The sequence below is a fragment of the Piliocolobus tephrosceles genome, chromosome 5 (assembly GCF_002776525.5).
Source record: "Piliocolobus tephrosceles isolate RC106 chromosome 5, ASM277652v3, whole genome shotgun sequence".
Classification (NCBI taxonomy): domain Eukaryota; kingdom Metazoa; phylum Chordata; class Mammalia; order Primates; family Cercopithecidae; genus Piliocolobus; species Piliocolobus tephrosceles.
This window is the reverse complement of record NC_045438.1, coordinates 136,829,984-136,856,828: the sequence shown is the minus strand read 5'-3', so window position 1 is coordinate 136,856,828 and position 26,845 is coordinate 136,829,984. Positions and strand designations below refer to the sequence as shown.

At 50.2% G+C, this 26,845-nt stretch overlaps 2 protein-coding genes across 4 annotated transcripts; both read left to right on the top strand.

The window, feature by feature from the left end:
* The first annotated feature begins 10,707 nt into the window (after positions 1 to 10,707).
* On the top strand, positions 10,708 to 12,336 carry FKBPL (FKBP prolyl isomerase like). The gene is made up of 2 exons (XM_023195890.2): positions 10,708 to 10,947; positions 11,188 to 12,336. The coding sequence occupies exon 2, from the start codon at positions 11,262 to 11,264 to the stop codon at positions 12,309 to 12,311; it is 1,050 nt and encodes a 349-aa protein (XP_023051658.1). The 5' UTR covers positions 10,708 to 10,947; positions 11,188 to 11,261; the 3' UTR covers positions 12,312 to 12,336.
* A 450-nt stretch (positions 12,337 to 12,786) lies between these two features.
* Positions 12,787 to 25,493, top strand: ATF6B (activating transcription factor 6 beta). 3 transcript variants are annotated; one of them, XM_023195888.1, is made up of 18 exons: positions 12,787 to 12,914; positions 13,290 to 13,369; positions 13,520 to 13,598; positions 13,846 to 13,937; positions 14,768 to 14,903; positions 19,723 to 19,808; positions 19,947 to 20,082; positions 20,169 to 20,300; positions 20,791 to 20,924; positions 21,603 to 21,788; positions 21,878 to 21,969; positions 22,722 to 22,901; positions 23,067 to 23,174; positions 23,355 to 23,436; positions 23,652 to 23,722; positions 23,944 to 24,055; positions 24,195 to 24,279; positions 24,797 to 25,493. In XM_023195888.1, exons 1-18 carry the CDS (start codon positions 12,809 to 12,811, stop codon positions 25,024 to 25,026), a joined length of 2,127 nt encoding a protein of 708 aa, XP_023051656.1. In that variant the 5' UTR covers positions 12,787 to 12,808; the 3' UTR covers positions 25,027 to 25,493. The 3 variants fall into 3 exon arrangements, with proteins under 3 accessions (XP_023051656.1, XP_023051655.1, XP_023051654.1); XM_023195887.1 differs by having other exon boundaries at positions 12,803 to 12,923; positions 23,655 to 23,722; XM_023195886.1 differs by having other exon boundaries at positions 12,803 to 12,923.
* The last annotated feature ends 1,352 nt before the right edge of the window (positions 25,494 to 26,845 follow it).

The following is a 26,845-nucleotide window of genomic DNA, read 5'->3' as shown; positions in this document are numbered from 1 at the left end:
GCCTAGGCTGGAGTGCAGTGGTGCGATCTTGGCTGACTGCAAGCTCTGCCTCCTGGGTTCATGCCATTCTCCCGCCTCCGGGCTCAGCTAGGACCCAAGTAGCTAGGACTACAAGCGCCCGCCACCATGCCCAGCGAATTTTGTTTTTGTATTTTTAGTAGAGACGGCGTTTCACCGTGTTAGCTAGGATGGTCTCAATATCCTGACCTGGTGATCCGCCTGCCTCAGCCTCCCAAAGTGCTGGGATTACAGGCGTGAGCCACCGCCCCTGGCCTGTTTTTTTGTTTGTTTGTTTTTGTTTTTGTTTTTTGAGATGGAATTTTGCTCTTGTTGCCCAAGCTGGAGTGCAATGGTGCCATCTCAGCTCACTGCAACCTAGGTTCAACCTTGAACCTCTCAGGTTCAAGCAATTCTCCTGCCTCAGCCTCCTCAGTAGCTGGGATTACAGGCGTATGCCACCATGCCCAGCTAATTTTTTGTATTTTTAGTAGAAATGGGGTTTCACCACGTTGGCCAGGCTGGTCTCGAACTCCTGACCTCGTGATCCACCCGCCTCGGCCTCCTAAAGTGCTGGAATTACAGGCATGAGCCACTGGGCCTGGCCTCTGGCCTTTGATTTTTAATAGAGATGAGTTCCTACTATGTTGCCCAGGCCGGTCTCAAACTCCTGAATTCACACAATCGACCTGCTTTAGCCTCGTAAAGTGCTGGAATTATAGGCGTGAGCTACAGTGCCTGGCCCCGTTTTATTATTTTTATGTTTTCAATGTTCATGCAGATTCTCTAGTACCCTGCCCTTCTCTTGCAGTGATTTATTTCTCCCTGCTTCCCTTTCTCCCTATGCCATACCTTCAACTTGGTTTCCATCAATACCTGCTGCCCTTCTAAAATCTCATCCTCAGTCTTTTCATGTTGCTCCCCCATACCCCATCCCAGAAATTCTTCAACCCCCTCAGGGGCTCCCATCCACTGACTCTATTACTTTTCATTGTTGTTTGATCTCAATTTTTCACTTTCCTCATTACCCAGTTTAGATTCCAAGGTTCAACACGGTCATCCCCTCTCAGCCCTCACCCTGTACTCTTGGCCCCCCTTCCTCTGACACATTTTATCCCTGGTCAAATCCCACTCTGCCTGCTCCACACCTGCATTCAGCAGCTGGGGAGAAACACACTGTCATACTGACTGGTCTTGCTTCCTGCGGGCCCTCAGTGTGGCATGTCAGCTCGCCTTTCCCTACTCGGTTCACATTCCCCAAATCTGAGACCACAACTTCACAAGATGATGATCTTTCTTCCTATTTCAGTGAGAAAACAGAAACTTTCAGAAGGGAACTTCCTCACGGTCCCATCCCAAATTCACCAGTCTACGTGCAACTCTACTGCGGAGAGGCTGTGCTCCCACCTGCCACCTCATTTGTACCCCAGGATCCTGTTCCCTCTCACCTGCTCAGAGATGTTACTCCTGAAGTTATCCCCATCTCTCTCTCTCGCTTAATCAGTTTACCCCTCTTTACTGCAACACTCCCATCATTATACAAACATGCTATAATATACTACATCTCTGAAAAGAAAGAAAAAAACTCTTTCGCTACTCACCTATGTAGTAAAAGCACAACATTCAGAGAATAGTGCTTACCCTTTGGCAGAAGAGGAATCTGGAAAGGGAAATTCAGGGAGCCTCAACTATACTGGGGAAGATTTTACTTCTTGTTTTTTGCTTTTTTTTTTTTTTTTTTTTTTTGAGATGGAGTCTCACTCTGTCGCCCAGGCTGGAGTGCAGTGGCATGGTCTCAGCTCGCTGCAACCTCCGGGTTCAAGTGATTCTCCTGCCTCAGCCTCCCAAGTAGCTGGGATTATAGGCATGCACCACCACACCTGGCTAATGTTTTAGTAGAGACAGGATTTCGCCATGTTAGCCAGGCTGGTCTTCAACTCCTGACCTTAGGTGATCCACCCATCTGGGCCTCCCAAAGTGCTGGGATTACAGGTGTGAGCCACCTCACCCTGCTGGGAAGATTTTACTTCTTAAGCTGCCTGATGTTCACATAATTATTCTTTGTAATACATATATATTTATGCATATAAATTATAATTTTACATGTATAAAATAATACATTCATTTTTAAATTTAAAAATTCTCCCCTGACCCAGCTCACTCCCTCAGTGTTCCGCTTCTCTCTCCACTTAACAGAACTTCTCACTGCCTCCACTTTCTCACATCTCATTCACTCTTGAATTTCCCTCAATCAGGCTCTCATCCCCACCACTCTACTTAAACCACATGTCAGAGTCACAAATGACCTCCAAGTTTCTAAACCCAATGTTTGAGGGTCAGTTTGTGGCAGGCACAGTTCTCCCTGACAGTCACACAGACAGGCCTGCATAGCACCCCAGTTACACAGATAAATTTCCACAGCATTGCCTTAACATTGAGCAAATAGTTAAACCTAGGGAAATCGGTGCCCAAACATCAAAGCTAGAAATGAAACACATGGTCAGTAGGAGACTTGCTACGGGCTTTTCCCTTGCTAGAGCAAGTCAAAATAATAGAGACAGTCTTACATTCCTAGTGCCAGGACCTGTCTCGGGTCTATGATATCTGAGACAAGTCAAGGTAACAGAGGCAGCTGTTTAAATAGATTCATTGGAGAATCTAAGGCAGCTCTCCGCACCAAGCTGTAAAGGAGATAAGATAGAAATAATCACTCCAGTACCACAGTAGACAGGCCTTGAAGGTGTTGGGGCCCTCACACGTTAATCAGACTTAGCAAGAACTTTTTTGCCTCTGACCTTCTAGTTGAAACACAATTAGTTACCATTAGACTTAGGTGAATGCCATACTGCATGTAGGCACATAACCTAAACCTATATAAGCACTAAGAAAATAGTAACACTGGCCGGGTGCAGTGGCTCACACCTGTAATTCCAGCACTTTGGGAGTCCGAGGCAGGTGGATCACAAGGTCAAGAGATCGAGACCATCCTGGCCAACATGGTGAAACCCTGTCTCTACTGAAAATACAAAAATTAGCTAGGTGTGGTGGCGGGCAGCTGTAGTCCGAGCTACTCGGGAGCCTGAGGCTGGAGAATCATTTAAACCTGGGAGGCGGAGGTTGTGGTGAGCCGAGATCGTGCCACTACACTCTAGCCTGGTGACAGAGCGAGACTCCATCTCGAAAAAAAAAAAAAAAAAGAAGAAAAAAAGAAAATTCTAACACTTTGAGTTGGTCTGGTGGAATTATCTCCGACCTTCTCCCTGTATCCGGTGACAGCAATAAATTCCCTTCTCTCCTAGTTTGTCTGCTTCTCATTATTGGGCCACGAGAAAATGCAGCCGAACCTGGCTTGGTTCCAGGAACAAGTTCTCAACTAGAGTCTAAACTAGGGTTTCTCAGTTTTGGGCATTATTGACATTTTGGGTCAGATAGTTCCCTGTCATGGGGGTCTGACCTGTGCATTGTCTTGCCAAGTATCTCCTGTGGGACATCTTGACCAGTGGTTTTCAAGAGTGGGTGATCCTCCCATCCCACTCCCAGGAACATCTGGCAATGTCTAGAGTTGTTTCGGTCAACAAAACTGAGGAGGTGCTCCTAGAGTCTAGGGATTAGCGGTCAGACGTGCTGTTAAACTCCTTGCAATTGGAGGACACAATAAAGAATTATTTCACAATCATAGAAAAGAATGAAATTGGCCGGTCGCGGTAGCTCACGCCTGTTATCCCACCACTTTGGGAGGCCGAGGTGGGCAGATCACCCGAGGTCAGGAGTTCGAGACCAGTCTGGCCAATGCGGTGAAACCCCATCTCTACTAAAAATACAAAAATTAGCCAGGCATGGTGGCACATGCCTGTAACCCCAACTACTTGGGAGGCTGAGGCAGGAGAATCACTTGAACCCGGGAGGCAGAGGCTGCAGTGAGCCAAGATCGTGACATTGCACTCCAGCCTGAGCCACAAGAGCAAAACTTCATCTCAAAAAAAAAAAAAAAAATGAAATCATGTCCCTTGCACCAATGTGGATGAAGCTGGAGGTCATTATCCTAAGTAAACTAACTCAAACATAGAAAACCAAATACTTGGCTGGATGTGATGGCTCATGACATCCCAGCATTTTGGGAGGCCGAGGCAGGCGGATCACTTGAGCTCAGCAGTTCGAGACAAGCCTGGTCTCTACCAAAGGTACAAAAAATTAGCTGGGCATGGTGTTATGTGCCTGTGGTTCCAGCTACTTGGGAATCTGAAGTGTGAGGATCACTTGAACCAGGGAGGCAGAGGTTGCAGTGAGCTGGGGTCACACCACTGCACTCCAGCCCGGGTTACAGAGTGAGACCCCGTCATAGAAAAAAAAAGGCCTGGCACAGTGATTCATGCCTGTAATCCCAGCACTCTGGGAGGCAGAGGCGGGCAGATCACCTGAGGTCAGGAGTTCGAGACCAGCCTGGCCAACATGGCAAAACCGCGTCTCCTACTAAAAACATGAAAATTAGCCTGACATGGTGGCATCCACCTGTAGTCGCAGCTAGTCAGGAGGCTGAGGCAGGAGAATCACTTTAACGTGGGGTGAGGAGGTGGTTGCGGAGAGCAGAGATAGCGCCACTGCACTCCAGCCTGGGCAATAGAGCAAGGCTCCGTCTCAAAAAAAAAAAAATAATAATAAATTACCTATTGGGTACAATGTTCACTATTTGGGTAATAGGTACACCACTAGAAGCCCAATCCCCACCAGTATGCAATGTAATCATGTAACAACCAACCAGGTATACTGCTTGGATTTAAAATTGTCGGGAAAAAAAAAAGAAAAGAGAAGAAGAAAAAAATTATCCTGCCAGGTGCAGTGGTTCACATCTGTAATCCCAGCACTTTGGGAGGCTGAGGCAGAAGGATCACTTGAGTCCAGGAGTTTGAGACCAGCCTGGGCAACATAAGGAGTCCCTGTCTCTACAAAAAATTGAAAAATTATCTGGGCAAAATGGCAGTCACCTGTGGTCCCAGCTATTTGGGAGGATGAGGTAGGAGGATCACTTGAACCTGGAAAGTCGAGGCTGCAGTGAGCCATGATAACCCCACTGCACTCCAGCCTAGACAACAGAGGGAGACCCTGTCTCAAAAACAAAAAAGAAAAGAAAGAAAGCATTCCCTAGTTCCTTAATTGCTGCTCCTTCTCAGTCTTCACTGACAGCTCCTATTCCTTTTCCAGACCCTTAAATATTAGAGAGCCTCTGGACTCTATTCTTGGCCCTCTCCTCTACCCTAATCCAAGCTCCCATGATTCCATTGTCCCTTCATTTGTCCCTTAATTGAATTTTCTGCTTCTAGTTTTTACTGATGTGGTCTGCCCTCTATGCGGAAACCAGAGTGATCTTTAAAATTACCAGATGATATCATTTACCTGCTCAAAACCCTCTGATGGTTCCTGATCACATGTGGAACAAAATACAAAAGTCCTTCCCATGGGCTGTGAAGACTACCTGGCCTTGTTTCTCCCCGCCTTTCTGTCTTCATCCCTTACCACTCCTTCCCTTGCTCACTCTGCTCCACCCACTCTGACCTCCTTTCTGAATTTGATATAAAAACCCAATTCCTTTCTACCTCAGGGCCTTTGCACTCTCTTTTCTTTTCCTGGACACTCTCCCTCCCGATATTTGTATGACTGCTCCTTTACATCATTTATATCTGCACAAACATCACCGCCACAAGGAGGCTTTTCCTCATCACTGGATTAAATATAGTACCACAGCCAGGCACAGTGGCTCTTGCCTATAATCCCAGCACTTTGGGAGGCGGAGGCAGGAAGATTGCTTGAGGCCTGGAGATTGAGACCAGCCCAGATAACACAGTGAAACCTCGTCTCTACAAAAAAAAAAAAAAAAATTAGCGAGACATGGTGGCATGAACCTACAGTCCCAGCTACTCACAAGGCTGGGGTGGGAGGATCACTTAAGCCCAGGAGATCAAGGCTGCAGTGAGCCATGATCATATTACTGCACTCCAGCCTGGGCAACAGAGCAAGACTCTATAAATAATAATAATAATAAATTAATACAGCACCATGCACCCCTGGGAGCACTTTCTATCCCATTCCCTTACCCCTTACCCTGCTTCATGGTGTTCATAGCACTTATTAGTGCCTGAAATTGTATTATATTTTATTGATTTTTTTGTCTGTCATCTTCAATTCAATATAAGTTACCACAGATCCAAGACTTTTTCCACTGCCTTATTCCCAGCATGTAGCTCAGTGCTTGGTACAAAGGAGGCCCTCAGTAAAGATTCCTTGGCTGGGCGCAGTGGCTCACGCCTGTAATCCCAGCACTTTGGGAGGCCGAGGTGGGCGGATAACGAGGTCACAAATTCGAGACCAGCCTGACCAACATGGTGAAACCCTGTCTCTACTAAAAACAAAAAAAAATACAAAAGTTAGCCAGGCATGGTGGTGCGCACCTGTAGTCCCACATACTCAGGAGGCTGAAGCAGGAGAATCGCTTGAACCTGGGAGGCGGAGGTTGCAGTGAGCTGAGATCACACTACTGCACTCCAGCCTGGGTGACAGAGCAAGATGCCATGTCAAAACAACAACAAGAACAAAAACCAACCAACCAAACAAATTCCTTGAATGACTGAATGGATAAGCAGTTCATAGAGTTGTGTGAGAGGAAAATAAGCTAATATGTACAAGACATTTAGAACAATGCTGGGTATTATGATCATAATGCATGGCCAGCATTTGGTAAAGTGAAGCTGTTATCATTAAACACTTCACTGCCGAAAAGGCTGCCTCCCTCCTGCTTGAAAACCCTGCCTATCAGGGAAGCACAGCAAAATGCTTTGGGACCAAAAAGGAGGGAGGAACGATTTTGACACAAATCCCAGCAAAACTAGAAGCCACAGAAACCACCAAAGCTAAACAGAAGGGGAAATTTATTTAGCTTTTGGAAAGCTAGAATTTTTGTCTCTCGTGCGGGTAATAAATGGAAGAGAGTAAGTACAGCATATGGTTCCATGTGGTGAGTATGGAATGCAGGGGAATGTGAGAGTGTAAAAACTTCCAACCAGCTCAATGCCTGGTGACAGGGCAGCACAAAGGAGTACTGGAATAGCCTGGGAAAACTGAGACTCACAAACTGGAGAGGAATAATCCTGGGTGTTAAGTGGCTTTCCTTACTTCTCCTGCCTTGTGCTGCTTCCTCCACCTGCAATTAATCTCTTCTATTTATGTTTCTTTTTTCTTTTTATTTTTCTGTTTTTGTTTGTTTGTTTGTTTGTTTTGAGGAGTCTCGCTCTGGCGCCAGGTTGGAGTGCATTGGCACCATCTCAGCTCACTGTAACCTCCGCCTCCTGGGTTCAAGCGATTCTCTTGCCTTGGCCTCCCGAGTAGCTGGTACTACAGGCGCCCACCACCATGCCCAGATAATTTTTGTATTTTTTGTAGAGACGGGGTTTCACCATGTTGGCCAGGCGGGTCTCGAACTCCTGACCTAAAGTGATCCACCTGTCTTGGTGCCGTGGCTCACGCCTGTAATCCCAACACTTTGGGAAGCTGAGGTGGGCGGGTCACTTCTGGTTGGGAGTTTGAGACCAGCCTAGTCGACACGGTGAAACCCCATCTTCACTAAAAATACAAAAATTAGCCAGGCATGGTGGCAGGTGCCTGTCATCCCAGCTACCTGGGAGGCTGAGGCAGGAGAATCGCTTGAACCCGGGAGGCAGAGGTTGTAGTGGGCTGAGATTTTGCCATTACACTCCAGCCTGGGTGACAGAATGGTAGTCTGTCTCAAAATAAAACAAAAACAAAAAAACAGGGAGGGAATTGTTTTGACACCAGTCTTTGGCTAATGATGAAACTGTCTCCCTTCCTGGCCGTCCTGGCATAGTCTTTATAGTCTGAGGCACAATGGTGAGAGCAAACTGAAGAGGGAGCCAAAGTGAGGTGCTCAGAGTGGGATCCTTCTTTCCTGGAGAACTGTGGTAGCCCAGGCTGTGTAGGTAGCTGGACAAGCAAGACTGAATCACAATAGGTCTCTAGATCTTCTATTAGGAGGAGGACCTGCTACACCCAGTGAAGCAGGTTACACCAGTTATATATGCAAAATGTAGGATAAACTAAAAGGGCACAGAGCCAGAGGAGAAACAATGGGATGAGACTATTCTAGAATCTCATCCCATTGGTTCATTGCTGGGTGTGGTGGCTCACACCTATAATCCCAGCACTTTGGGAGGCTGAGATGGGAGGATAGCCTGAGGCCAGGAGTTTGAGACCAGCCTGGTAAACATAGGGAGACCCCATCTCTCTAAAAATAAAAATAAAAATAAAAAAAGTGTGGTTCATGAACCAGCAGCATCTGCATTAACCAACTTATTGAAATGCAGAATCACAGGCCCCATGCCAGACTTCCTAAATCATAATCTGCAATTTAACAAGTTTCCTAGGTGATATGTATGCACACTTATGTTTGAAAAGCATTAAGATGTCTTGATGAAGGAGGGCTTGAAAGGCAATGATGGATGTGAAAGGAAAGGTAAAGAGAAGCCTCAGGTAGTCACCCAAGGAACAAGGTCGGTTGGAGAGAGAGTCCCGAGGGTTTATCTTGGAATACCCTGTACTGAATGAGCTCCGAACATAAAGATAGTTAACATAGGAGGGCCTGAAGTCTCCAGATAAAAGGCTGCTGCCACCATCACTTACCACCACCTCCGCCATTCTCCATTCTATCGTCATCTGCCCCAGTCTCCATTCCAGGACTTCTGTAAACTTTTTTTTTTTTTTTTTTTTTTTGAGACGGAGTCTTGCGCTGTTGCCCAGGCTGGAGTGCAGTGGCATGATCTCGGCTCACTGCAAGCTCCACCTTTCGGGTTCACGCCATTCTCCTGCCTCTGCCTCCCGCGTAGCTGGGACTATAGGCGCCTGCCACCATGCCCCACTAATTTTTTTGTATTTTTAATAGAGACGGGGTTTCACCGTGTTAGCCAGGACAGGATGGTCTCGATCTCCTAACCTCGTGATCCGCCCGCCTCGGCCTGCCAAAGTGCTGGGATTACAGGCGTGAGCTACTGTGCCCGGCCTTTTTTACTTATTTATTTATTTATATATTTTTTTGAGACGGAATCTCACTGTGTCGCCCAGGCTGGAGTTGCACTGGCGCGATCTCGGCTCACCGCAACCTCCGCTTCCTGGGTTCATGCGATTCTCCTGCCTCAGCCTCCGAGTAGCTGGGATTACAGGCGTGCCCTACGCCAGGCAAATTTTTTTTTTTTTTTTGTAATTTTAGTAGAGACTGGATTTCACCATGTTGTCCAGGCTGGTCTCCAACTCCTGACCTCAAGTGATCCCTCCTCCCCACCTCCCCACCTCCCACCGCCTGGGATTACCGTCGTGCACCACAATGCCCGGCTCTTTTTTTTTATTTTTTATTTTTTTTGAGAGGGAGTCTTGCTCTGTCGCCAGGCTGGATTGCAGTGGCAGGATCTTGGCTCACTGCAACCTCCGACTCCCTGGTTCAAGCAATTCTCCCACCTCAGCATAGCTGGGATTACAGGCACACTCCACTGTCAGGCCTCTGAGCCCAAGATAAGCCATCATATCCCCTGTGACTACAGGTATACACCCAGATGGCCTGAAGTAACTGGAAAATCACAAAAGAAGTGAAAATGGCCTGTTTCTGTCTTAACTGATGACATTACCTTGTGAAATTCCTTCTCCTGGCTCATCCTGGCTCAAAAGCTCCCCAACTGAGCACCTTGTGACCCCCACCCCTGCCCGCCAGAGAACAACCCCCTTTGACGGTAATTTTCCTTTACCTACTCAAATCCTATAAAACGGCCCCACCCCTATTTCCCTTCGCTGACTCTTTTCGGACTCAGCCCGCCTGCACCCAGGTGATTAAAAAGCTCTATTGCTCACATGAAGCCTGTTTGGTGGTCTCTTCACATGGACGCGAGTGAAAGCCACCACGCCCAGGTAATTTTTTGTGTTTTTAGTTGAGACAAGATTTCACCATGTTGGCCAGGATGGTCTCGATCTTCTGACCTAGTGATCCGCCCACCTCGGCCTCCCAGAGTCTCAGTCGCCCAGGCTGGAGTGCAATGGCGCGATCTCAGCTCACTGCAACCTCCGCCTCCCAGGTAAGCCATTCTCCTGCCTCAGTCATCCGGGTAGCTCGCATACAGGCGCCCGCCACCATGTCCGGCTAATTTTTGTATTTTTAGTAGAGACGGGGTTTCACCATTTTGGCCAGGGTGTTCTTGAACTCCTGACTTCAAGTGATCCGCCCGCCTCGGCCTCCCAAACTGCTGGGATTACAGGCGGGAGCCACCACGCCCGGCCCACCTTTTTTTTTTTTTTTTTTTTTCCTTTGAGACGGAGTCTGGAGTCTCCCTCTGTCGCCCAGACTGGAGTGCAACGGTGTGATCTCGGCTCACTGCAACTTCTGCCTCCCGAGTTCAAGCGATGCTCCTGTCTCAGCCTCCCGAGTAGTTGGGATTACAAGCGCGCGCCACCATGACCTACTAATTTTTGTATTTTTAGTAGAGACGGGGTCTCACCACGTTGGCCCACTTTGATTCTGGCCTGGCCAGCCCGACCTCGCCAAATTCTGTTCGATTCTGCCTAGTTCTGTTGCTCTGGCCTAGTTCAGTTGCTCAGTTGCTAAGGCCTGGAGCTTCATGGTTGCGGAGGAAATGATGTCACGTTCAATAGGCGGGCTAACCAGATTCCTCCCTCCTCCCAATTGGCTGCCAGGAATTTGACTAGATTCGGAGTCAGGCGGACTCCCGGGTTAGTTGTCAGTATCTTTCCCAGTTGTTCCGCCCCCCATTCCCCACCTCCGGCTGCCCTCTCCGCGTGGGGCAAGGCTCCGAGGGCAGTATTCAGTAACCATTTAGCTTTGGAAGGAGAGGTGATTCCCATGGCCTGGCTCCTCCTGCCACCATGCTAGGCACTTTGGCCGCGCAGGTACTTATTGACCCGACCGGGTGTCCGTAGTTGGCGGGGCTACCTTAACCGCAGGGAATTGTGGAATTTATAGTTCTAAGTTATATATGGGTGGAACGGGGAAGCTCGAGCAGATTTTTGGAGGAAAGCAATATTGGGGACTTTCAGGACTGGGGGCCTGGGACTCAGAAGAATGGGAAGGAACGAGAAAGGAGTCTAAATAAGAACCCTGCTATTAGCATTGTTTGGTTTTCTTTTCAGGTGCTGACCTGAACCTGATTCATCCCTTTCTGACCAAAACTGTTCACTCACAGTGGAAGGGACCAAGCATTCAAATGGAGACGCCACCAGTCAGTACAACCGGAGAAAAGGACATCTCTCAGCCGCAACAACAGTGGGAAAAAAACCTTCGGGAGAACCTTGATTCAGTTACTCAGATTAGGCAGCAGCCCCGAGACCCTCCTACCGAAACACTTGAGCTGGGAGTAAACCCAGATCCAGCCAGCCAAATTCTAGAGAATACTCAAGGAACTGAAAAACTGGTTGCTGAACTTGAAGGAGACTCTCATAAGTCTCATGGATCAACCAGTCAGATGCCAGAGGCCCTTCAAGCTTCTGATCTCTGGTACTGTCCCGACGGGAGCTTTGTCAAGAAGATCATAATCCGTGGCCATGGCTTGGACAAACCCAAACTAGGCTCCTGCTGCCGGGTACAGGCTTTGGGGTTTCCTTTCGGATCAGGGCCGCCAGAGGGCTGGACAGAGTTAACTATGGGCGTAGGGCCATGGAGGGAGGAAACTTGGGGGGAGCTCATAGAGAAATGCTTGGAGTCCATGTGTCAAGGTGAAGAAGCAGAGCTTCAGCTGCCTGGGCACTCTGGACCTCCTGTCAGGCTCACACTGGCGTCCTTCACTCAAGGCCGGGACTCCTGGGAGCTGGAGACTAGCGAGAAGGAAGCTCTGGCCAGGGAAGAACGTGCAAGGGGCACAGAACTATTTCGAGCTGGGAACGCTGAAGGAGCTGCCCGATGCTATGGACGGGCTCTTCGGCTGCTGCTGACTTTACCCCCACCTGGCCCTCCAGAACGAACTGTCCTTCATGCCAATCTGGCTGCCTGTCAGTTGTTGCTAGGGCAGCCTCAGTTGGCAGCCCAGAGCTGTGACCGGGTGTTGGAGCGAGAGCCTGGCCATTTAAAGGCCTTATACCGAAGGGGGGTTGCCCAGGCTGCCCTTGGGAACCTGGAAAAAGCAACTGCTGACCTCAAGAAGGTGCTGGCGATAGATCCCAAAAACCGGGCAGCCCAAGAGGAACTGGGGAAGGTGGTCATTCAGGGGAAGAAGCAGGATGCTGGGCTGGCTCAGGGTCTGCGCAAGATGTTTGGCTGATTAAAAGTTAAACCTTTAAAAGAGACAGGAACTTGTGAATTGTCGTCTGTGCTGTGAGATTTGGGGGTAGGGGGCCAGAGGGAAGGTTTCAGCCCATATCCCATTCTCAGCTTTTGGCTTCCTAGGGGAGGTAGCAGTGGTCCCACTGCGCCCCTTTTGAGGGACTTAGCTATCTCCGAAGACACACAGAAGCTGTCTAAACTAAACTTCGTGGCTGGGGGAGATGGTGGACCTTAATACTGGGTACTACATCTCCCAGGCTCTTTATCACCGGAGCCTGTTTGGCGCATGCGCTTGGCGGTCTGGCACTATCTGGAAGTTACTTCCTGATGCAGTGCTCCCATTGGGCCCGCCTACACAGCCATCCGAGTCTGTTGATTCACGTGCTCAGCACCCAGGTCTCTTACTGGCCGGTAGGGCTTCCGGGACGCCCCCTTTTTTAAAAGAGTCAACTGATTAGTTGGTAATGGGGAGAGGCGGGCCTTGGGAACCGTCTCATGGTTGGGGGGTGGGGGGGAAAGATGGCGGAGCTGATGCTCCTGAGCGAGATTGCCGACCCGACGCGTTTCTTCGCCGACAACCTGCTGAGCCCGGAGGACTGGGGTCTGCAGAGTGAGGCCCCGGGGTGGGGAGGGGGCTATGGCAAACTGTGTCCCTGAGGCACGCGGGAAAGAAGCAGAGGCCTAAAGAGGAAGTCTGGGCAAATACGGAATCCGCCATCTGAAGGAGGGCGGAGCAGGGGGATCGTTGTGCATTAAGGGGATACAAAAGTCGGGGAAGAACTGCTCCCTGTTGGAACGTCGAGTTGTTTCGGGGTCGGAGAAGGAGGGGCAGAAGTCCTCTGGTTGTATCACTTTTCAAGTGGGCGGGCGGTGGGTCTGGCCGAGCGGAGCCAATGAGGGATGGGGCGGGGGCTTATGTGCGATCTGTAGGCTGGGCCCACCGAACGACCCCCCTGACACTCAGCATTCCTTGCAGACAGCACCTTGTATTCTGGCCTAGATGAAGTGGCCGAGGAGCAGACGCAGCTCTTCCGTTGCCCCGAGCAGGATGTCCCGGTATTGTGTCCCCAGCCTTTCTCTAACCCTTGGTGGGTGGAAAGTGAGCCCAGAACCTGGACTCATTCACAGGCCAGAGCTCATCTGGAGTCACGCCTACTTTCTCACCCTTTCTCACACTCCTGTCCTCTTACATCCTCCGTTATTTAGTTTGACGGCAGCTCCCTGGACGTGGGGATGGATGTCAGCCCCCCTGAGCCCCCATGGGAACTCCTGCCGATCTTGCCAGGTAAGGTAGACTTTGTGGTTCCCTCAGCTTTCCAGAAACCTTCATCTTCCCACTGTTTCCCAGAAACTACGTAGCTTCCTATATTCTCACACCTCTACGTAAGTGCCTATCCTCTCTCCTTCAATCCCCAATTTTTGTTTCTTCTCCCTTGCTGTGGTGCAGGAATCCCCACCGACATGTCCTTGGGTACTTTTTGGACTCTTCTCAAGCTCTGCTTCCTGATAATTTCTAACTCCCTTTCCTCCAGCTCTTCAGGTGAAGTCTGAGCCCTCTTCCCCCTGCTCTTCCTCCTCCCGCAGCTCCGAGTCATCACATCTCTCCACAGAGCCCTCCAGCGAGGTGAGAGAGCCATATCCTGCCTACTCTCTGTGGCAGGGACTCTGCTTCATTCCCTTCACCCGTGGGTGACAAAGAAATGATTTAAATGATTTGTGTGCTGTGAGTCAGGTGTGTGAGGTGTGGGGGGCCTTCTCCACTACTTTTGCCATTTCTTTAATATCCTCATTTTCTTCACCCCCTTTGGTTATCTAGCAGTGAAGATGTTTTTTGTGTTTTTTTGAGATAGGGCCTCCCTCTGTCACCCAAACTACAGTGTAGTGACATGGTCACGGCTTACTGTAGCCTTGACCTCCTGAGCTCAGATGATCCTCCTGCCTCAGCCTCCTGAGTATCTGGGACCACAGACACATGCCACCATGCCTGGCTAATTTTTTTTATTATTGTTTATAAGAATGGGATCTTCCTATGTTGCCCAGAGTGGTCTTAAACTCCTGGGCTCAAGTGATCCTCCCACCTTGCCATTCCAAAGTGCTTGGATTACAGGTATAAGCCACCACGCCTGATCTGGGGTCTTTTTAATATAAAGAGTTATGTGGGGCTGGGAAGAAGAGAGTTATTAACTGCTGAGAATTCTGGAACTGTTCTTGCCCAAGTTGTCCACTCTAAGGCCATATTTGAAATCATGAGACTTCATCAATTCTCCTAGAAATAAAGTAGAAAGAATGAACAGGATAGAAAGATGCTCAGTACCATTCAGACCAGAATGTCAAATAATTGATGGCTTGTAAGCCTTAAACTTCTAAAGCTTTTTGTTCTTGCTCTTACTATCAACATCTCCCGTGTTTTTTGCCCTTCTTTCTGCCTCCTGCCCCACACCAACTCTCACCCAGGCTCTTGGGGTAGGGGAGGTGCTCCATGTGAAGACAGAGTCCTTGGCACCCCCACTGTGTCTCCTGGGAGATGACCCAACATCCTCATTTGAAACTGTCCAGATCAACGTAGTCCCCACCTCTGATGATTGCTCAGGTAATAACAGCCTGCCCCCAATCCTCAGCTTTACTACAGGGAATGTGGTGTGTGTGTGTGTGTGTGTGTGTGTGTTTGTAGATGGAGGAGAAGTGCAGGCAGCAGGATGGGAGAAAAAGGTCGGGAGGGGAAATGGCAGAAAACCAGGAGGGAAGGCAGGAAGGAAAGGAAACATTTCAGGGAACCGCAGCAAGGGCAGTTCTGAGGAGATGGAGATTATTTTTCTCTCTTTTTCTTGTTCTAGTATTCTGTCATGCCATTCAACTTGCTTTTTAAAAACGTGAGCAGTTTAGGGCATATCTATCTGTGTGATTCCCCTCCACCCAACATTTTATTATAAACATTTTTGTTGTTGTTGAGACAGGGTCTCACACTGTCGCCCGGGCTGAAGTGCAGTGGCGTGATCTAGGCTCACTGCAACCTCCACCTCCCAGGTTCAAGTGATTCTCCTGTTTCAGCCTCCCAAGTAGCTGGGATTATAGGCGCCTGCCACCACGCCCAGCTAGCTTTTTGTATTTTTAGTAGAGATGGGGTTTCACCATGTTGGCCAGGCTGGTCTTGAACTCCTGACCTCACGATTCGCCCACCTTGGCCTCCCAAAGTGCTGGCATTACAGGCGTGAGCCATCGCACCCAGCCCATAAACATTTTTAAACATACGGAAAGGCTAGAACACCGTATACTAAACTAGATTCTACAGTTAACATTATTTGTTCTGTTTTTAAAGTGTTCACAAGTTTATTTACTCGTAGCTGTTTCTTTAGTAAATGTTTATTTATTTATTTATTTATTTTTTTTGTTTGTTTGTTTTTTTTGAGGCAGAGTCTCGCTCTGTCGCCCAGACTGGAGTGCAGTGGCCGGATCTCAGCTCACTGCAAACTCCGCCTCCCGGGTTCACGCCATTCTACTGCCTCAGCCTCCCGAGTAGCTGGGACTACAGGCGCCCGCCACCTCGTCCGGCTAGTTTTTTGTATTTTTTAGTAGAGACGGGGTTTCACTGTGTTAGCCAGGATGGTTTCGATCTCCTGACCTCGTGATCCGCCCGTCTCCGCCTCCCAAAGTGCTGGGATTACAGGCTTGAGCCACCGCGCCCGGCTAGTAAATGTTTATTGATGTGATCATATCTGAGGTATAATCATTTTAAAAAAGAAATATATTAAGTACCTACTCCATACCAGATACTGAGCAGAGTTCTGGGCATGCAAAGATGAACAAGACCTGACCACCATGCTGACTTTCAAACCCTGTGATTTAGTAATGGGAGAAAGACAAGTACCAGTCAATACAGGTGTGGTCATTCTAGGATAGAAATCAGTAGAGGTGGGGCCGGCACAGTAGCTCACGCCTGTAATCCCAGCACTTTGGGAGGCTGAGGCGGGCGGATCATGAGGTCAGGAGATCGAGACCATCCTGGCTAACACGGTGAAACCCCATCTCTACTAAAAATACAAAAAATTAGCCGGGTGTGGTGGTGGACACCTATAGTCCCAGCTACTCCGGAGGCTGAGGCAGGAGAATGGCGTGAACATGGGAGGCGGAGCTTGCAGTGAGCCGAGATCGCGCCACTGCACTCCAGCCTGGGCAAAAGAGCAAGACTCCGTCTCAAAAAAAAAAAAAAAAAAAAAAAAAAAAAAAAAAAAAAAAAAAAAAAGAAAGCTCATAAGGGGACATTTCATCCACATTGGGGCTAAATCTGGGACATGCTCCTGGAAGAAGGGTTTCTTGAGAGTTTTGAAGGACACGTGGAAATTAGCCAGGAGGACAGTGTGGAGGTTGACTTGTGTGTGAGGAGCCTACATTTCTTCAGAGTGGGCGTAAGAAGGATTTGGGGAGTGATGTGGAACTGCAGAGGCTACAGGGCCAGGTGGGGCCCCTGCTAAGGGGCTCTTAGCTTTTATCCTGTGGATACGTGGGGGTCTTTGAAGAATTAAGCAGGTAAGCAATATCATTAGGAAGATGATTCTAGTGGCAAAGTAGAGAATGGGTTGCAGAGAGGCAAGGCCGGAGGCAAGAGAACCAAGGAAGAGGCTTATGCAGTTAATCAAGTAAGATATTCGGATGTCGTGAAGAAAGCAGACTTGAGAAAGAATGAAGTGGAATAGATGAGTTGTGGTGACCCCCTGGACATTGGAGAGAGGAGTCAAAGAGGTTTGTGGCTAGGATGGCTGTGGATGGGTGATGTTACTGTTCCCTGGATGGAGACTACAAAAGCAGGGGCTTTCTGGTCAGGGAAGATGATGAATTCAGCGTTGGACATGTTGATTTTTTTTTTTTTTTTTTTTTTTTTTGATATGGAGCTTCACTCTTGTTGCCCAGGCTGGAGTGCAATAGTGTGATCTCGGCTCACCGTAATCTCTGCCTCCCAGGTTCAAGTGATTCTCCTGCCTCAGCCTCCCGAGTAGCTGGGATTACAGGCATGCTCTACTACGCCCAGCTAATTTTGTATTTTTAGTTGAGACAGGGTTTCTCCATGTTAGACTGGTCTTGAATTCCCAACTTCAAGCGATCCGCCCACCTTGGCCTCCCAAAGTGCTGGGATTACAGGCATGAGTCACTGTGCCCAGTAGACATGTTGATTGTTGATTTCAAAGTACCTTCTGGATCTCCTGGCACCGTCTCTCACCGGCTGAACTCCAACCAGGGAGCCCACTAATGCGGTCCATTGAGGTTCTTCCTGGATCTCAGAGCACAGCAGGGAGAGATGGAGAGTGGATTTGGAAGGACAAACAGATTATATCCAGCAGATTAATAAATGTCATGAAGAAGACACACAAAATAAGGATTGAAATACCGTTAGCAGGCCGGGCGCGGTGGCTTATGCCTGTAATCCCAGCACTTCGGGAGGCTGAGGTGGGTGGATCACGAGATCAGGATATTGAGATCATCCTGGCTAACACAGTGAAGCCCCGTCTCTACTAAAAATACAAAACATTAGCCGGGCGTGGTGGCAGGCACCTGTAGTCTCAGCTACTTGGGAGGGTGAGGCAGGAGAATGGCGTAAACCCGGGAGACAGAGCTTGCAGTGAGCCGAGATCGCCCATTGCCGTTAGAAGCAAAAGGATTGTTGGTGGCTTTGCATCACATAGTGTTATTAGAGTCAGATTCTCCTCCATACTTAGGTATTTTTTGAGGTCCTGTACTTTACCCTCAATGGATATGAGATATAGTTCTTACTTTTGGGGAGTTTTGTGAGGGTTATAATACATCATGGTTAAATAGTTACCGGTTTGTTTTTTTTTTTTTTGAGACAGAATCTTGCCCTGTCACCCAGGCTGGAGTGTATGGCATGATCTCCACTCACTGCAACCTCCGTTTCCTGGGTTTAAGTGATTTTCCTGCCTCAGCTCCCCTAGTAGCTAGGACTACAGGCATGCGCCACCAGGCCTGGCTTTTTTTTTTTTGTATTTTTGGTAGAGGCGGTTTTGCCATGTTGTTCAGGCTGGTGTCGAATTCCTGGCTTCAAGCGATCCACCTGCGTTGGCTGTCAGCCTTCCAAAGTGCTGGGATTACAGGCGGGAGCCACCGCGCCCAACCATGGTTAAATAGTTCTGATAGTGGTTACCTCTGTGCAGGGAATCTGAGTGGCTGGAGGACAGGGAAGGGAAGATTTTTTTTTTTTCACTTAATTTTCCTTTATTCCTTTGGATTTGTATCATGACCGTATTATCTATTCAAAAATGTAAATTGAAGTTTTAAAAAGCAATCTTAATGGTTATATAATTAAGTACCAAAGTAAACAGTACGGACCAGAAGTAGTGGTGGACTGTTGACCTGTGGGCTGCATCTGGCCCTCAGAAGGATTTTATTTCACCGACATGGGGCCTAGCATTTTCTTTCATGGAATGATCAACAAATCGTAAAGGCAGATTTAATGGAGGCCATGAAGGTCAGAGATGACTGAGGCTTCGCTGCTTGGTGCCTAGGAGGAAAACTTGTGTGACAGGGCAATCAGGAAGCCTCATTTATGGCCAGTTAGATTTGGGTGACTGTTGAGGCATGAGAATGGAAGGGACCAGCAGGCAGCTTGGAAGTCAGAATCTGGTGCAGGTGAGTAGCGAGCGGGAGATGCAGACTTGGTGATTGTCAGCATGCAGATGCATTGGGCCAGGATAAGGTGGAAATCCAGCACGATCAGAATTTGGGCCACGTAAATGCTGGAGACCCCCTGCACCTTCCCCTGCTCAGGCCTCTTCTATGTGAATAGACAAGTTCTGTGAACAAGAAAGAGGGAAAAGCAGAAGGGCAAGGACAGCCTTGAGGGACACGGAGCCGGGATGAGAAAAATTAGAGGAGCCCCTGAAGGAGAAAGGGAAGCACTAGGCGAAGTGGTGTGGAGAGCCAGCAGGTGAGCAGCTCTGTGACTTCCCCTCCTGGATTGCCTGCAGTCTAGGGCCAGGAGAGTTTTATTTTCAGGTTCAAAGAGAAAGGACCCATTTCCCCATCTTAACCCTCTTTTTTATTTTTTTGAAACGGAGTTTTGCTCTTCTTGCCCAGGCTGGAGTGCAATGGCATGATCTCAGCCCACCGCAACCTCTGCCTCCCAGGTTCAAGCGATTCTCCTGCCTCAGCCTCCTGAGTATCTGGGATGACAGGGATGCACCACCATGCCTGACTAATTTTGTATTTTTAGTAGAGACGGGGTTTCTCCATGTTGGTCAGGCTGGTCTCGAACTCCCGACCTCAGGTGATCTGCCCGCCTTGGCCTCCCAAAGTGCTGGGATTACAGGCGTGAGCCACCGCACCCAGCCTCTCATCTTAACCCTCTTAACCCTTCAGTGTTTACATGATATCCAGCTTTTGCCTCATCCTGCCTCCCACAGATGTCCAGACCAAGATAGAACCTGTCTCTCCATGTTCTTCCATCAACTCTGAGGCCTCCCTGCTCTCAGCCGACTCCTCCAGCCAGGTGAGCACCAACTTCCTTCCTCCCTCCAGGTGCTCCAGTGAGTTCCTCCTGACCTAGAGGTATGAGAGCTTTCTCTTCTTCAGCTCCTTCTCCTTGACACTCCTCCTGACTAACGTATCTCTGGAATGCCCCACACAGGCTTTTACAGGAGAGGAGGTCCTGGAAGTGAAGACAGAGTCCCTATCCCCTTCAGGGTGCCTCCTGTGGGATGTCCCAGCCCCCTCACTTGGAGCTGTCCAGATCAGCATGGGCCCATCCCCTGATGGCTCCTCAGGTAATGGGGTCTCCTGACACTTGGAATCCCTAGTGAGAGGCCTGTGGTCCTGACATTTCTTGTTTTTTTCTCTCACCTTCCTTCAGGGAAAGCCCTGCCCACCCGGAAGCCGCCACTGCAGCCCAAACCTGTGGTGGTAACCACAATCCCAATGCCACCCCGAGCTGTGGCCCCCAGCACCACCGTCCTTCTGCAGCCCCTCGTCCAGCCACCCCCAGGTACTGAGAAAGAAGAAAAGGGCCGGGCGCAGTAGCTCACGCCGGTAATCCCAGCACTTTGGGAGGCTGAGGCATGCGGATCACCTGAGGTCAGAAGTTTAAGACCAGCCTGGCCAACATGGTGAAACCTTACCTCTACTAAAAATACAAAAATTAGTGGGGAGTGGTGGCATACGCCTGTAATCTCAGCTACTCAGGAGGCTGAGGCAGGAGAATCACTTGAACCCAGGAGGTGGAGGTTGCAGTGAGCCAAGATCATGCCACTGCACTCCAGCCTGGGTGACAAAGCGGGACTTCGTCTCAAAAAAAAAAATAAAATAAAATAAAATAAAATAATTAAAGAAGGAGAAAAGGAGGCGGGCTGCATTGACCTTGTCAGGGAGCTTGCAACCATTGAGGCTCCCAATCCTTGGGTGCTCTGGTGTGGGTGTGGACACAAGGACCCCACCTAGCACACAACCCTCTGACCTCCTCTGCTCACTTGCCCCAGTATCCCCAGTTGTCCTCATCCAGGGTGCTATTCGAGTCCAGCCTGAAGGGCCGGCTGCCTCTCTACCACGGCCTGAGAGGAAGAGCATCGTTCCTGCTCCTATGCCTGGAAACTCCTGCCCGCCTGAAGTGGATGTAAGTTTTGGGGAGAGAGGAGTAGGGCGAGTGATGGGAAGGGAAGAGTGAAGTCTGTCATGGAGAGAACTGTGGGATGAGGAGGGAGTTGAGACCTAGGAGCAAAAAGTGAGGAAGCAGACCCGTTAGATCATTCTGGGGGTCAGAGTGGACTCCTGGTTCTATATGAGTATCAACTCCAGGTAGTTTTAGGGTCCTTTAGGTTTGCTGTCACTGCAGATGGAGAAATGGGGTTGGTCTCCGTAAATTAAAGGCAAGGAAGTCATACTGTACTATATGACTACGGTCGTGGCCGTAGTTGGGGAGGGAGGCTGCCTCCTGGGGGAAAATCAGGTAGACTGTGTAAGTAGTATAACAAGGTTAAACTTTGAACCCTACAAATGTGGGTTGACAGGAAGAAAGACTTACCAAGGAAAGAGTTTCCACCAGCATGGAGAAAGTTCTTCCTGCACTGTAACCTTTCCCACCTCTAAGAAGCAGTAGCAGGGCATGTTTGAGAGAAGGGCTCCTTCCCTAGAATGTTTGAGTAGAGAGAAAAAACCTCTCTGGCTGTGTAGGTGTGTCAGGAAGGCAGGGGAGTGGCCGTGTGAGCTCTGGAATCATTCCCTGGGGTTTGGGAGCATAGTCCCCCTCTGCCAACTTATCTGTCATTCTTTTTTTGACCTTTCGGGTGCCTAGGCAAAGCTGCTGAAGCGGCAGCAGCGAATGATCAAGAACCGGGAGTCAGCCTGCCAGTCCCGGAGAAAGAAAAAAGAGTATCTGCAGGGGCTGGAGGCTCGGCTGCAGGCAGTACTGGCTGACAACCAGCAGCTCCGCCGGGAGAATGCTGCCCTCCGGCGGCGGCTGGAGGCCCTACTGGCTGAAGTAAGACCAGTCTGTCCCTGGGAGACCAACAGGAATACAGCCTCCTTGGAATGAGTCCCCTTTTTGTTGTCTCTTTCTTTGTACCTTAGAACAGCGAGCTCAAGTTAGGGTCTGGAAACAGGAAGGTGGTCTGCATCATGGTCTTCCTTCTCTTCATTGCCTTCAACTTTGGACCCGTCAGGTGAGACCTTCCTTGCTTCACTAGAACCTTCCATGTGGAGCCCACCTTGCAGCCTCCTAGCTGCCTGCTTTGGCCCAGGCCATTTCCTTATGCTTATACACAAATGGTTCTGGTGTCCTTGGCACCGATGATGTGTCTGGTCAGCCCCTTCCTGCTCCATTATTTTTCTTTTTTCTTTTTCTTTTCTTTTTTTGGAGATGGAGCCTCGCTCTGTTGCCCAGGCTGGAGTGCAGTGGTGCAATCTCAGCTCACTTCAACCTCCGCTTCCTGGGTTCTAGCAATTCTCCTGCCTCAGCCTCCCGAGTAGCTGGGACTACAGGCGCCCGCCACCTCGCCTGGCTAATTTTTTGTATCTTTTTAGTAGAGACAGGGTTTCACCGTTGTTACCTAGGCTGGTCTCGAACTTCTGAGCTCAGGCAATCCACCCGCCTCGGCCTCCCAAAGTGCTAGGATTATAGGCGTGAGCCACCTTGCCCAGCCTCCTGCTCCATTATTTTTCCAGTAGAGAATAGATGATGGTGATAATGTTAGTAGAAATAGTGACTATTAAATGCTTACTGAGTTCTAGGCTCTAGGTGATGCACTTTCTTTTTCGTATGTAGGGACCATCCTTATTCCCATCTTCCAGAGGCAGACTGAGGCCTGTATAACAGATTGCAACTCAAGCAGTCCATCTGCAGAGCCCTTATTCTTAACTAGACACTTGATATAGCTGAAATTCTTCATTGTGCTCCATCCCTCTTTATCCACAGCATCAGTGAGCCTCCTTCAGCTCCCGTCTCTCCTCGGATGAACAAGGGGGAGCCTCGACCCCGGAGACACTTGCTGGGGTTCTCAGAGCAAGAGTCAGTTCATGGAGTTGAACCTCTCCAGGGGTCCTCCCAGGGCCCTGAAGAGCCCCAGCCCAGCCCCACAGACCAGCCCAGTTTCAGGTGAGGAGAGAGAGAGAGAACCCCCCTCTCCTTTGAGGGTATGAGTTGGTCTTCTCCCTGCTTTCGGTGAGGGGAACCCAAAACTTTCTCTTGCCGTCATCGCTTTCTTTGTTGTGGGAGTGCTGGGCAGTCTCCAAGTGTGGTCTCCTTCCTACTTCACTCCAGGAACCTGACAACCTTCCCTGGGGGCACCAAGGAGCTACTACTAAGAGACCTAGACCAGCTCTTCCTCTCCTCTGATTGCCGGCACTTCAACCGCACCGAGTCCCTGAGGTGTGGGATTCATCGCTGGGGCATCCTCCCCCGGCCTCCCAAGGCCCTGTGCAATCAGCCTGACTGGCCTGTGTACTAAAGCGCCAGCGCTCCCTGCCCTCTCCTCACTCCTGTGGGTGGGCAAGGAGGGTGGGAATCTTGGCCTGGCATGGAGGTCCTGAGCCTCCTCCATTTGCCCAGGCTTGCTGACGAGCTGAGTGGCTGGGTCCAGCGCCACCAGAGAGGCCGGCGGAAGATCCCTCAGAGGGCCCAGGAGAGACAGGTAGGGTGGGTGGCTGGGTCAAGGAAGGCCACTTGAAGACAAGGGCTGAAGGCCTCGTCTGGGGATTCCTAGCGGGCATCTCGCTGTGGAAGTTTGAGGGATCGTTTGAAGGAAGTGGAGGGTTGAGTGGGAGGTGGCATTAGCTTCCAGGGGCCGTTTGTCTCTTTCCCTTTTCCCTTTACCCTCTCCAAATCCTTAGATACTTCTCCTTCCAGAAGTCTCAGCCATGGAAGAAGTCACCTCCAGTTAAGGCAGTTCCCATCCAACCCCCTGGACCCCCGGAAAGGTGAGTGTGGGGCGGGGTGCTTACTTATTAAGTGAAATTCCACTCTCAAGAACTGTACCCCCAGTAGCTCTCCTGTGCCTGTCATTACTGTCACCAGTGGGATTATACCTCCCTCCTCCACTCAGGGTCTCCTGTCTTTTTCTCTCATCCTACCCCCTTCCCTGGTAGAAACTGAGCATTGGGCTTAGTTCCCCTCAAATCCTATTTCCCCACCTTCCTAGGGATGCTGTGGGCCAGCTGCAGCTATATCGCCACCCAGACCGTTCGCAGCCAGCGTTCTTGGATGCAATTGACCGACGGGAAGACACGTTTTATGTTGTCTCTTTCCGAAGGGTGAGTTTCTCTTGCCCTCACATCTCTGTCACCCTAGGTTCCCAGCAGTCTGTCTTCAGTGGGGGGATGTAGAGTAGAGCGGGGGAGCCTGTTGGCATCTTTGCCTCCACCCTTCCGGCCTGGCCCCTCTGTTCTCCAGGACCACCTGCTGCTCCCAGCCATCAGCCACAACAAGACCTCCCGGCCCAAGATGTCCCTGGTGATGCCGGCCATGGCCCCCAATGGTAACTCTTTCCCTGCTGGGTATGGGGGCAGTTCCAACAGGGAGATCCAGCCTGGGAGCTGAGGGGGAAGGGGGAGAGGAGCAGGGCATCCAGAGAGCTGCTGGATCCACAGGTGAGAAGCAGCAGGAAGTGGGTGGAGGGAAGAGCACCATGCAGGAGACTTTGGGAGGGAGATGAGGGTGAGGGTCCTTCCCTGGTGGAGGTGCTTGGGTAGATGACTGGGCAGAGGCAGGTGGGCCGGGAACCTGCTAGACTCTCACTTCCTTTTTTCTCTTGATGTCCTCTCCTGTGTAACCCCACACTCATCAATGCCCTTTTCTTTTCCTACCCCTCTCCTTGTCCCTGCACCAAACTCTGTCCCTGCCATCCTGTTTAACTCCCACTATGGATCTGCCTCCTCACTATTGCCCTTTCCTTTCCTCTCTGCTCACCTCTACTTTTCCGACCTCCTCCCCTCCTCCCTCCAATCCCTGTTTGCCTCCCCGTCTCCTCTCCCTTAACTCTCCCCTTCTCACAGAGACCCTGTCAGGCCGTGGGGCCCCGGGGGACTATGAGGAGATGATGCAGATCGAGTGTGAGGTCATGGACACCAGGGTGATTCACATCAAGACCTCCACGGTGCCCCCCTCGCTCCGAAAACAGCCATCCCCAACCCCAGGCAATGCCACAGGTGGCCCCTTGCCAGCCTCTGCAGCCAGCCAGGCCCATCAGGCCTCCCACCAGCCCCTCTACCTCAATCATCCCTGACCTCTGCCATTCACACTGACTTAGAACGGGAGGAGGGGGTACCGGGTGGCCAGGTGGGACTGTTTCAAATTTCCCTGATCCCCAGGCTTGGGGCAATTGGTAAAGGAAAGACCAGTTGTGGGGGTTAAGCACTTATTTGAGGTGGGGGTGTTCACCTCTCTTCTTATCCCTTTTCAGAATATAGGGCTCCTCTCATTCCTATGAACCCCCAGTCCCGGCTTCTTTCTTTGAGGGGATTGCGTGAGGTTCAGTTGTGGGGTGGGTGGTGGGCTGCTGCATATTCTTTATTTTGTTTCTCTGTTATGGCAGTGGAGGTGGGAATTTAGTCCCCAGGTGGGACAAGGGAAGTTTTTGCATTTTGGAGCTAGTTACTGGGAGTAAGGGAGGGTGGCGGGGGAGTACAGGTTTATGTGTGTGCATTTCTTTTTTATTATTATTAAATAAACAACTTGGAGGGAGTTGAAGGAGTGGTGGCTGCCTTCCTGGCTCGTGATGGGGAGTCTGGGGGAAAGTGGCTTCTCCAGAGCCAGCGTCAAAGAATCAAGCACTGAAGACATAGCTGGCTCTGAGGTGGGGTGGGTGCAGGATCACAGACTGCATGTCATCCCCTTGTCCCCACCGCTGCAACTCTGGGGTGTATCTGTGTCTAGCAATGCTGTCCCATGGTGGGACAGACTAGAGGATACGCATCCCTGGAATGAGAGTCAACAGGAAAGATGGGGCCCCACACCCTTCAGGGTGAGCAGCCTCTGGGTCTCCTGCTCTCAAGCAGGTTCTCCCCCTCTTGCTGTCCAGGATGAGCAGCTCAAACAAACAACAGGAGCTGGGGCCAGATGCTCAGAGCGCAGAAAGCGGGGGCCTTGGTGAAGAAGGGGTGATATTTGGAAGGGAAGGGGGATGTGGCAGGATATCCTCTAAGCCCTAAACTGGAGGGGACTGAGACTTGAGAGTCCAGATGAAAGACTGAAAAGAGTGGGGCAGGCAGAAAAAGCTGTGCATTCTTAGTTTTTTAATTTTTTTGTTTGTTTGTTTGTTCGTTTTTTGAGATGGAGTCTCGCTCTCTCACCCAGGCTGGAGTGCAGTGGCATGATCTCAGCTCACTGCAACCTCCGCCTCCCAGGTTCAAGCAATTCTTCTGCCCCAGCCTCTCAAGTAGCTGGGATTACAGGCGCCCACCACCACGCCCAGCTAATTTTTGTATTTTTAGTAGAGATGGGGTTTCACCATATTGGCCAGGCTGACCTCGTGATCTGCCCGCTTCAGCATTGCAAAGTGCCCAGCTAGGCTGTGCATTCTAACTAGGAAGAAGGGGAGCAGGACAAAGTGAGGGGTTGAGTCTGAGGCCAACCTGGGAGAATCCCCCTCCAGCTGCTCCTGTCCAGCAGTGCCTCAGGCCTGACCCTGCAGGAGTGGCCTGGGTCAGCTCGAGGGTGTGAGCTGGGCCTGGGCTCAATGCCCAGATGACTGGACAGGGGCTGCCTGGGCCATAGCCCAGGCCTGAAGGAGGGAGGAAGAACCTCATGTGTCCAGCCAGGCAACCCCCACACCCCTCCCGCTGCCGTCACCCATTACTGTGTTTGGGGTGAAAACAGACCAAGTAACTATGGCAACCTGGAACCAGGGCTCCCAGGAACTAGACCTTTCCTCCCTCCAGAGGGCAGCCCAGCTTCTCAGCTGTGCTTTCTATCCCAGAGTCCTTGAGCTTTATTCACCCTATCTCTGGAGGGGGTGCAGTGAGAATAAGGATTTTGGAAGCACATCACCTGAGCTGGATTCCCTGCCCTGCCTTTCATTAGTAGATGTCCTTAAACATTCTGAG